Source organism: Capsicum annuum, chromosome 6 (assembly GCF_002878395.1).
Source record: "Capsicum annuum cultivar UCD-10X-F1 chromosome 6, UCD10Xv1.1, whole genome shotgun sequence".
NCBI classification, from domain to species: Eukaryota; Viridiplantae; Streptophyta; class Magnoliopsida; order Solanales; family Solanaceae; genus Capsicum; species Capsicum annuum.
The window spans coordinates 206,590,157-206,602,626 of NC_061116.1; the positions used below are offsets into that span (position 1 = coordinate 206,590,157).

A 12,470-nucleotide genomic window follows, 5' to 3' on the forward strand; every position below is an offset into this window, starting at 1 on the left:
AAAGGTAGTAACTCTGATTTTCAAAGAAGCTATGCATGTAGCTGATGACGAGTTCTTCCGGTTGACAATTCAGTCCACAATAGCTGATGATTAAGTTTACAAAATCATCATATGAAACATTACTTTAGACTGTCATAGCTATCATCTCTAGCATTCCACCCTCCTTCCAACGTCATACATATTGATTGCTCTTCTCAATCTATTCGTCATGACAATCCATACCTATTGTTATTGATCCCTCCATTAGTGGTACCTAAATAAAGTCATTTGTTAAAAAAAGTTAATAATGACATCGTAATAAAATTAATAGTGATATTATAGTGTCGTAACATGAACCCTAACAGATGAGTAATTTGTTGCAACAGGTCAGTGATCAGTTGCAACAGATGACTCACCGTTGAGACATATGTTACAGTGTCCTGAAGCTAATTCCAACAGATGAGTCATCTGACAATAGGTGAATCATATGTTGCAACAGATTATCCATTTGTTGCAACAAATAAAACGTCTGTGGGGATAGATGTTACAGATGAGTGACATATTGCAACCTGTTCCAACAGATGACTTACCTGTTGCAACAGACGCGTCTGTTGGAATCGAGTTCAGGTTTTGTCATAACAGGTGACTAATCTAGTTCAACAGAGCAGATGACTCATCTGTTTGATTCATGTTACGGCACACTATAGAACCATAAACATGAATCTAACATATGATTCTTCTATTGCAACAGATGAGTGATCTGTTGAAATAAATGGCTCATATATTGGATTCATGTTTGAGTTCTATCCATTATTGAAAAAACAGCAATAACAGTGTACCTAGATGACAAATTCAACTAAAGATCATAATTTTACTTATCAAAGTCACCTATGAAGTAATGTCAAAGTGATATACGAAACAAAATTTGACCTAAAAGATTGGTCAAGTAGCAACAGTAGCGGTAACAACAACAACAATGGTCAACAAGAAGAAGATGATGATAATAGAGAAGAAGATGATTGAAGCAGAATATAATGAATAAAGCAACAGCAACAATGAACAACAAAAATTGCAAAGAGAGAGAAAACAACAATGAATGAGAAGAGAGAGAAATGCGCGTTTTTTCCCTCCATTCCTGTTATATTAGGTTAACATTTGGATCAAGTATAAATTAAAAAACTTATAAGCTATTCTCAAACTTTTCCAACTTTCTTAATCCATAATAAAATAATTATCACCTACACTCAATTATTAAAACTTGAGTCACTTATACCTTATTTTGAATGAAGGGTTGGTGACATTGACCAACATACACCATAGGTACACCCCTAGCCTGGGGGAGGGGACTCGAAGCACTTTCCCGTCTTGATGGGGTTACACAAGGATCGACGCTTAGTCTATTTCTTTTTGCTTTGGTGATGGATGTTTTGATGCGGCACATTCAAGGCGAGGTGCCTTATTGTTTGCTTTTTGCGTATGACGTAGTCTTGATTGATGAGACACGTAGTAGAGTTAATGTTAAATTGGAGGTTTGGAGGCAAACACTTGAGTTTGAGTTTAGAGGTTAAGTAGGTCCAAGACGAAATATTTGGAGTGTAAATTCAGCGACGAGTCTCATGAGTCTGATGTGATTGTTAGGCTTGACACTCATTCTATCAGTAAGAGATAGTTTCAAGTTTCTGGGGTTTATGATTCAAGAGAACGGAGAGATTGACGAAGATATCACTCATCGAATTAGGGTAGGGTGGATAAATGGAAGCTCGCCTCCGAAATCTTGTGTGACAAAAAAGTACCTCCCAAACTTAATAGACAAGTTCAACAAAGTGGTGGTTAGACCAGCTTTGTTGTATGGGATGGAGTGTTGGTCTATTATGAAGGCCCACATCCAGAAGATGAAGGTGGCGGAGATGAGAATGCTTTGGTGGATGTGTGGGTGTTTCCTAATAGGATTAGAAACGAGGTTATTCGAGATAAAGTGAGAGTGGCTTCGGTGGAAGGCAAGATGAGGGAAGTGAAGTTGAGATGGTTCGGTCATGTGATGAAGAGGAGCACGGATGCCCCAGTGCAGAGGTGTGAAGGTTTCTAGGGATGGTTTCAAGCGAGGTAGAGGTAAACCGAAGAAATATTTGAGAGAAGTGATTAGAAAAGTCATGGAGCAGCTCTAGCTTACCAAGGACATGACCCTGGATAGGAAGTTATGGAGAGGACGGATCAGGGTAGAAGGTTAGCCTGAGTTTAGGATGTTGTATCTTTTTTTGTGTTACTTGGAGTATCTTGTTTATGGTTTTTTTTTTTTAAATTGGTAATGTTGTATCTTGTTTATGGTATTATTGAATATGTTAATTTCTATTGTATCTTGTTCTTTTACTATTCCTTTTGTAGATTGTTTTATTTTGAGTCGGGGGTCTATCGGAAGCCTCTCTATCTCACATCCGAGGTAGTGGTATGGATTGGGTACATTTACTCTCCTCAGAGCCTACTTGGTGGGAATATACTGGGTATGTTGTTGTTGTAATAAGTAGATTCATTCAAGGGCATAAAGAAGACAACATAGTTCAATTAAGCTCCGAAAAATAAGGATTTGTAGCTTCTTTATAAGCTATAGAGCTAACAAAATCCAAAAAGAGTTCTAAAATCTAAATTATTCGGGGGTCAAAATTTGGACCAGCTAAAGAGGCTAACTAGACATCTGCCTTGCAAAAAACTACTAGAAGTTGAAATTCCATTAAAACATCTTTTGTTGCTCTCTATCCATAAACACCAAAATATAACACCCGGGATCATCATCCAGATACTCTTGATGGCTTTGTCAACTTCCTGTGACATAAGGATACCATTTGGACAACAGGTTTTCCAAACCCTCATATTTTTCAAGTTATCTTTTATTTCAATTGACCCAACAACAACAACAACAACAACAAACCCAGTGTATTCCCACAAAGTGGGGTCTGGGGAAGGTAAAATGTACGCAATCCATACCGCTACCTCCGAAGAAGTAGAGAGTCTGTTTCCGAATCTTTAATTTCAGTTGACCCAATTCTATGAAATAACAAAGGCTTCTTTAAAACATGAATGTAAAAAGATTTTGCTATTCTCGTAATCAGTGCTAAGAAATTAATCACAAGGACATCTCTACCCTTCTTTGTTTAACTCGCTACTCTTGTTGGAACTTGGCTAGAACTCATCCTTCATAAACGTCCTTAATTTCATTCTGTCGCATTCATGAAAGTTTATATATTTCTTTGTCCTCTCTCTGCATCCCTAACTTTTGTGCAAGTTGTCTACAGCTTCGCAAATCACCTAGTCAGCGTCTCTCCTAGCAATCTCACAATCTCCAAAGGCTTCTCCAACATTTTTGTGGTACTTCATGTGCCTCTCCTTTTGCTTTAGTAATTATTTCCATATTCTCTTTCCACGCTCAAAATTCTTGTGGTTAAAATTCTAAATCATTAGTCGCTACTTAATGCAACTTGTCATTTCCTTCAACAGAATATCTGCATTAACTTTTAATCTCATGCTTTCTCCCTAACATGTTCTCATGTTCACTTAGGCTCTTATGAAAAGACAGTATTAAATCATTTCCTTTTTAAGTTATCAACCAAATTTATTGACTTTCCTGTCTTGTCAATGGGTTCCTACCCGTCTGTCTCTTATGGATAGACAGTATTAACTCATTTCCTTTTTAAGTTATCCACCAAATTTATTTTCCCTGTCCTGTCAATGTGTTCCTACTCGTCTGAATTGAAGTCATTTAAGCTTTCTACCCAATCCGAAATGAGGGAAAAAATTAATATCCAGCACCACATCTAGATATTGATACTAACTATTTGCACCCTCCACTTTCTTTAGTGTGAGAACCTGACTTATACAGTCACACCCCAGAGACAATGCAATTATTTATTGACTTCCCTGTCCTGTCAATGAGTTCCTACCCATCTGAATTGAAGTCATTTTAGCTTTCTACCCCATCCAAAATGAGGAAAAAAATTTCTATCTAGCACCACCTCTAGATATTGATACTAACTATTTGCACCCTCCACTTTCTTTAGTGTGTGAACCTGACTTATACAGTTACACCCCCGAGACAATGCAATAAAATAATTTACACAAGGGGCCATGGCGTATGTGCCAAGGTAGACATCGTCGCATCAAATTCAGTATTCAGAGAATTCATCATCGTTAGATTATTTTAAATTGACACTCAACCTACTGCGATCCTCCTTTGCTGAATTCAGAATGCTGAAGAAAAGGGAAAAGGGATTCTCTTTTAAAATGGTAAAGGAAAAGGGAAAAGGAAATTTATTTGGCAACATAACAAGTTGATCATTTAAAACGATTTCTTCATCTAACAAGTTCAAAGATAATCAGCTATTCATTGTTAATGAAGATAGAAGGATACAAACCATGCCCTGTTCCTAGAAGGATCTCCGGCGCCAAATAGTCCGGTGTACCTACTGCGGAACGTTTCTTACGCCTTTCTTGCTGATGCTCAGATGCAGATAGCTGAGATTCATCATCTTCCATCATGGATGTTCCACTGACAGCTGGACCGGATAAGTCATCTGTGCTATTGATAAGACCAACTTTCGAAAGCCCAAAGTCTGTCAACTGAATAAAATTTACACCAATTGAAACCAACTCATCGGTGGAAAACCAATGTGATTTAAAGCAGAAAGCACCAAAAAACAGGTCATTGACACGACAAACCAATGCAAACTTGAATAACACCTTAAACATGCAATAAAAGAACTTCAACAAGCAGAAAAATCAATGAATATAGTACAAGAAACTATCCAATGACAAGCTGCTTTGGATTTAAGCGCAGTTGTTGTATGAGCTGCTTTACAACAATGGCAAGCAACAATTTGAGACATGATTTGACAAGTTGCCCGTCAATATGTCAACATGAACCACGACAAACTTCTATGATTTACATTTGAGGAGGAACACATTAGCAAAAGCATACCCATCACAAGCCCCAAGTTAAATAGGCCAACAAATGACGGAACAAAAATAAAGGTTGCACATAGAAACATAGCAAAGACAAGAGGCCTCAAGAAATATCTTAAACACTAGATGTCCATCTGACTTCTATACTACCTACTTGTCAAAACTACATTAACCTGTAGACCTTCTTCTGTAAAACATAAAACTCTTGAAGTTGAAAGGCAAGGTTTCCTTGGGCATCCAGTTCGCTGTCGTAACCATCTCAGAATACGCAATTACGTTCATTTGAATAAATAGTTGATTTTTCCGCAATAATATTATCTGAACCAATATCCGTATACTGAAGCTCTAGTGTCCCTTTACATATCTGCAACTACTATCCAAATAAAAGTTGGGCTTTTTCTTTTCGAAATGGCAATAGCAAAAAACTTGGGCTTTTTGGTTTTCATTGTTGCTAAAATTGTGCCCTTCATTTGCTTGAATAAGGGATTAAAATGCCAAATGAATGAGGGTGCTTTAGAAATTAATGGCTTTTATTTTCTCATATGTAGAATTAGAATGTTACAAACCTGACTCTAGTCACTCTTGATATTTCACAATAAATGAAGGATTCTAAATCATGGACCAACACATTTCCTTTTTTTGATCGGTTAAAAATTTCATTGCTAATAACAAGGACATCTCGAACTGACACGTTTCCTTGAGCTAGCAAAACTAATGCCGACAACTTGATTCCAGATATATAGCTATTAAGGTAAAGTAGTAGCAAACATGGAAGATTTCGGAAAAAGCCATCACATTGTACCTATTAAACATTATATCTAAGCCTGATAGATGAAATGTGAACACCTAAAACAAGGAATATGACTATTCAAAAAAATATTATGAAGAAAGTACGTTTTAAAGACAAGTTTTACCTTGATATGACCATCATGGGCAATCAACAAATTGTCAGGCTTCAGATCTCGATGAACCACATGCAGAGAGTGCAAGTACTCCAGGGCAAGCACCTGGCAGCTCAGAACTACAGATTTAAGTGTTTCACCATAGTGTGCAGTACTTTTGAGAGCAAGACAGGGCATAGATACTCACAACTTCAGCTATATAAACACGAACGACCTCTTCATCTAAGCAGCCTAGATTTCTCAACAATGAATATAGGTCTCCGCCATTCAAGTATTCCATCACAAGGTACAAGTTTTCACGGCAAGTAAATGAATAGAAGAAGCGAACCTAATGCAAAACACAATCAGTAATCGAGGTATAATCATATCTTCAGTAAAATGCTTTGCCATTTCAACATACTCACCACAAAAGGATTGCGAACTGATATTAAGATATCACGTTCTGCCAAAATACTCTCTACAGCATTCTTGCGTATCATATCTGCCTTCTTCAGGACCTGTAACTAAACATGTAAGTTGGACTGCCACAAAAAAGCATGTTATGGCACACCAAAGATTAGAACTTTACCACTAGGATAATAGCTACTACTGCCATCCCCAAAAATGAATAGACAACAACAACATACCCAATGCAATCCCGCAAAGTGGCGTCTGGCTCCCAGAAATGAATAGAAATTGAAAATTCTAAAATTATGAGCCAAAACATGTTTATTCGTAATAAATATGGTACAGAGAACAAGGGACACTTGTAACTACCTACAAAAAGTCTCCCCAATATATATGACCCTTCCCCTATTTAAAAAATAAAGAAAAAAAAATAAAAAACAAGAAGGTTGTGGTATCAAGAATCTTAGGAAGCACAACCTAAGTTTGCTCATTAAGCAGCTGAAGAGATACTCTACTGAAGATCAATCATTATGGTGGCCAGAGGAGAAGGATTCATAAGATATTTTGGTTACTTTGTCAAGTAATGCTGCAAGATAACACAAAATTGTAACGTAATCCTTATATGTGAACTCCCAATAAGTACATGATATATTTGCTTGCTAGACATGAGATTTGCACAGAAAAGTGGTCTGGGACCAGGATTGTGAAGGGGGTTCTCGATGTGCTTGATATCACTTCAAAAAAGAAAATACTGAATGATTCAAGGAATGTTGATCAAAACAACTCTAGCACCAGACTACCATAGTACCTTAATTGCAAATAGATCTCCAGTTGTTCTCTTTTTTGCCAAGAAAACCCGACCAAATGCCCCACGACTAATTGGTTTGATAATCTCAAAGTCATCTATAGATGTACGATCTTTGGAATGAACTGGGCTGGTTCTCAAGCTTCGTACAACATCATCTTCCAAGGGAGCATCTTCATCAATGACAGTGCTCGTTAGATCAACTTTGTCATCATCGACTAGCGAATACAGATGCAAATACTGTTCCCTGGACAGTTGTAAGCTTAAGATAAAGACACTTTTTGAAGATGGAGCAGAAGTAAAAAAGAGAAAAGCAAGATTCCTTCCTCTGTTTTCTCCCCTGAGCCCCCTTCACCATTTCATGATTCTTATTATTCATCACTTTCTTTTGGGAGTACCCCCAGCAGTATATGATGATACACAAGAAAGGTCAAATTACCGAATCAGCTTTTCAATGCGAGTTCCAAATGTTTCCACGGTAAGTGCATCTAACTTTCTGTGTTCAGTCACAACTTTTAAATCTTCAAGGCAAGAGAGCAAATAAGACAAAGAGCGATCATCATCTATAGGAGTATTCGCCACACATCGAGCAATATCAGCAAGTTCATTCATCTGCAACATTAGAAAAAGTAACATGAAACAATCTAAACCTCCAGGAGAATAATCAAAAGAGAAGAAGAACAAAGTATCAAAAGAAGTCAATACCACCTATCCTGCACCTATTGAAGTCTTAACAGTTATGCCAATTTTGTCAGCAATAGAATTAAAACCATCCGTCACATACAATAAAACAATGATGTAGCAATAGAAGTAAAACCATAAATGAAATACAATTAAAAAAATGATGTATGCTCAAGTTGTATATTGAAATTGGGAACAGAATCCAGTGTAAACTTTCAACTTTTGGCAATTAACCCGGCAAACCGATTTTTTTTGGTATGTAGGAAACGCTCTTTCATTAAAATTATGAAAACAAAAATGAGAGAAATCCACGAGCAAAATGGGAATTTAAAAAAAAAAAATCTGTTTGTTCTCTTCTCCTCCTAAAAATGGAAAAATTAGCCACTTCCCTCCTTTGTATTTACCTTAACCTTCTTATGCTCCTCTTATTTCCTAAGAGTTTTGGGGGAGAGGGAAGGAAATAGAAAACAAACGAAGGAAAAACGCAAAGGAAAAGTTTTTTGCTTTGTATCTGCATATCCATTGCAGGGTCAGGGAAAAAATACATGCTGGCTATCATTATCACATTGCGAAAGCTTAAATATTTCTGTAATTCGAACTACGACAGAAATTCATGTGGAGAGAAGGGATAAACTAGCATTTATTTAGACTTATGAACGCATGCAGAGCAAGAAAATCAATGCATTTTTTCCACAAATCATAATACATTTCTTTTGACATCTAAACAAATATTCACATCTGCCGGAATCTTGATCCATGAGGTAATACTAGAAATCCGTGACTTCATTCCACACCACTTGAGAAAAGCACAAATATTCACATCACCACAAACATCAGTCTATGAGGTTATATTAGGAATCTGGTAGTTTCATTCCACTCCACTAGAAAAATCAATCAGCTCTTCCCTAATTAGAACTTGCATTAATCTTAGAAATGTGTCACTCCTATATATGATGATGGGTATTTGGAGGGGATATGAAGCAGAAGGGAAAGATAAAGTGCAAAAGGAGGAGGAAGTATTTTCATCACTGAGGGCATACAAATTGCACATCAAGAAGTCTAACAATCCAGAAGGTGCTAGAACCAACGGTTGGGTTAGGCATTCAGGTTTCCTCATGCTATAATTCAAGGACTATCATCAGAAATGTCTCGAGGGGCAGTTAAGAAGCAGGAGGTAATAACAGAATAATTGTCAGAATTGATGTACCTAATACTTGTGTACCCAATCTAGCATCCTCTTTTTCTGTGCCATCTCTCTACTTCTCACTTTTCTGCTCTCTGTTCTATCAGTACTTACTCTTTTTTAGGCCTTCACTCTCTAACCGAATGCTCTGTGTTCTATCGTACTCACTTTTTTCTATGCCTTCACTCTCTAACCAAATGCTATATGTTCTATCATATATTACCTTGTTTTAAAAAATTTACAAAAAAAAAAAATGAAACATACAAAATCTTTATATATTCCTAATGGTATTTTGGATGCTAACAAAGTCTTCTATAACTGATCAACCACCATTGAAAGCCAGCAGTGAGCCCAGTACAATTAATGCACACTGCTTTTCTTGTTCATGCTTCTCTTTGTTTTTCTCTAGGCTTCTTTCTTTTTCCCCGTCATCTTCCTTTTATGCACTCAACCAGACAACACGGGAAGGAGAGTGTTATTTGAGCGCAGTTCTATAATCAGAGTACTTTCTTGTTCATGTTCTTTGTTTTTCCTCTTTAAGTTTCCCCCCTTTCATATCTCACTGTGCTCTCATGCAGTGCAGCATGGAGGGAAGGACAAATGGGCAGCCTGGTGCACTAAAGTTTCAACTATGCGCAGCTTCCGGGGAAGGACCGGACCGCAAGGTCTGCCAGTCACAATCTCCCCCTGCATTTCTGCACAAGCTGTTTCCACGGCTCGAACCCATGACCTCCTCGTCAGATGGCAGCAACTTTACCATTAACGTCAAGGCTCCCCTTCAAAGGAGGGATGCAACACGCGAACTTCCCCCGGAGTAACCCATCCTAGCACTACTCTCGCCCAAGTGTGCTTAACTTCGGAGTTTTGATTGGATTCAGTATGTTAGCCTGGTACAATCGCATCTAATGGGAGGAAAGGACAAGAATATGACTAATGGTTAAGGGGGTAAAAGGTGGAGGAAAAGGAGAAGAAGAAAAACTAGCACCAGTAAAATCTTTACGTGGCAAGGATTTGATCTGGGAAAGGAAAAGAAAAAGGGGGAAAAGGATTTAACAACTCCATTAATGAAACCTAACAGAAGGTGTAAGCAGCAACGTTTTAGAAAGTTTAATGAAGAAGATGTCACCCAAAATAGTTTCAAGCAAAGTTGCCAATTGCTGAAAACTTATGCGACCGCTGGATCAATTTACATTATAACTATATGGACATCAACCAACCGCGAGAAGCACAAGCTTCTCAAACAACTGGGAAAAAAATCTGTGAATGAACCAAGAGAAAAGAGTACCATTTTTAAAATTTAAATACATATTCTTCACAATAGGTAACATCTCTAAGAAAGGCTACATCTACCAACATATCCGTAACCAAAGAAAATACATGCACGTGCAAGCAAACTCCTCCCCTTCAAAGGAGGGATGCAACACGCGAACTTCCCCAGGGGTCACCCATCCTAGTAGTACACTCACCCAAGTGTGCTTAACTTCGGAGTTTTGATTGGATTCAATATGTTAGCCTGGTACAATCGCATCTAATGGGAGGAAAGGACAAGAATATGACTAATGGTTAAGGGGGTAAAAGGTGGAGGAAAAGGAGAAGAAGAAAAACTAGCACCAGTAAAATCTTTACGTGGCAAGGATTTGATCTGGGAAAGGAAAAGAAAAAGGGGGAAAAGGATTTAACAACTCCATTAATGAAACCTAACCGAAGGTGTAAGCAGGCAACGTTCTAGAAAGTTTAATGAAGAAGATGTCACCCAAAATAGTTTCATGCAAAGTTGCCAATTGCTGAAAACTTATGTGACCGCTGGATCAATTTACATTATAACTATATGGGCATCAACCAACCACAAGAAGCACAAGCTTCTCAAACAACTGGGAAAAAAAATCTGCGAATGAACCAAGAGAAAAGAGCACAATTTTTAAATTTAAATACATATTTTTCACAATAGGTAACATTTCTAAGAAAGGCTACATCTACCAACATATCCGTAACCAAAGAAAATACATGCAAGTGCATGCATACTCTGCTAGAAGTAACAGAGTTCTTTTAGTCGTATCCCCAAAAAGAAGTGAACTCAGCAGCAAACGTACTGAAGAATCATAGTAGTAACTACCTGAGGGAGATCATCATGCTCAGAGAGACAACCTTTTCCAGCCAATAGCATGTCGATTGGGCTGATCTTTGGGGTCAGCAATGGGGACCTTGGTGTCATGCTGCCAGCAGATGATGTTGTCATACCTTGATCGGACTTAGGACCAAACCGGGTTTTACATGACATAGAAGGTAAACCTTTGAGTTCATCCATGAAAACAGAGTTGTCCACTTCAGGAAGACAGTCAAGCATATCCACTGAACCTCTGCAAGACCCGTCACTAAATTTTGGAGAGAGTTCAGATTCCTCAGTTGCACTACAGTTTGATACTTTTGCACCATCTGGACTTCCAACAGCATGTGGGATGTCCTTATGTGCAAATGACTCCATGAGCTTCTCAAGAGCATCTGCAACCCTTATCAAGCGTTCATTAACGCTTAGACCCTTTTGATCACAACGATCAGCAATTGCACAAATTCTGGAGTGGTCTTCTACGTGAAATGTCGGGACCTCCTCCTCACAAATGCGACATATAATTGAACTCTCATCAGAAACACTTGGTTGATCACCCCAGTAACCCCAGGAAACTTTACGGTGGTGTTTGGAAGGAACTGAAGAGTGTGCATGCGAATCCCGAGCAGAAGAAGGGTCAGGATGCTTGACAGTAGCTAGATCCAAATCAGACAGTACTCTTTCATCATTTAATATTTTTGAAGCTTCAATGCTTCTAGCAATGTTCTCCTCTTTGATTGGAGGAGCTTCTTTGGGACTTTTTGAAGCTGGAGTTGGAAATTTCTTCCAAGATGCCATCCGATTCCTACTGCCGGGAGAATCCAATTTTTTTGCAGTTTCAGCTTCCGGAGTCTGAAGGGCACCTGACTGTGCAGCTTGATCTCTCTTCCATTCAGAACCATATTGTTCCTGACTGTGAGATTTTTTTGTAGGAGGCAACTTTGGGAACTTCAGAGGACCAGACATCTTTCCGTCTCTTCGTTTCTCAACGGACTGCAATGACTGACGAAGCTGAAACAAAGGTTCATCCTCCGCAAATCCACTTTCTTTGTGAAACTGAAGCAATCGTGTACACCTTGTAAGTATAAAAAGCATTCTAGTGTGCAGCTGCTTTAGTGTACCCATCGGGAGTTCTTGGCGTCTATCATCCAGTTCCTGAACAATGCCCTCACACTGAAGCCAAAATTCCCCAGGAGATGTCATTGCACACCTCCGAGCCAAAACCAGCAAATCCTCAATAGTTTCCTGCCAATCTGGATGAGTTTCTGCATTTTTTTCTAGAACTCCAACCAGATCTGCTGCGAAAACACGCAAATCATTATCCACTTCCTCCTTTGCTTTGTCAAACTTCGCTCTAATCATCGTTAAAACCTCCTGTTGAAATTGTAATATACTGATCAGTACCTGAAAAAGTATGCAAGAATATAAGCTGAAAGGTTGAATTTTACCTCCAAATTATTTAAACCTCGAGGTTTCCAG

The 12,470-nt window shown here is 38.3% G+C and overlaps 1 protein-coding gene across 1 annotated transcript in view; it reads right to left on the reverse strand.

The window, feature by feature from the left end:
• The window catches only part of LOC107875972 (probable serine/threonine protein kinase IREH1), a gene marked incomplete in the record, with an annotated part of 35,216 nt that overhangs the window by 16,805 nt on the left and 5,941 nt on the right, over nucleotides 1-12,470 (reverse strand). The window contains 8 exon segments of the mRNA XM_047413846.1: nucleotides 4,383-4,587; nucleotides 5,844-5,936; nucleotides 6,019-6,159; nucleotides 6,236-6,328; nucleotides 7,027-7,270; nucleotides 7,463-7,635; nucleotides 11,001-12,365; nucleotides 12,440-12,470. Coding sequence (XP_047269802.1) covers nucleotides 4,383-4,587; nucleotides 5,844-5,936; nucleotides 6,019-6,159; nucleotides 6,236-6,328; nucleotides 7,027-7,270; nucleotides 7,463-7,635; nucleotides 11,001-12,365; nucleotides 12,440-12,470 — 2,345 coding nt within the window.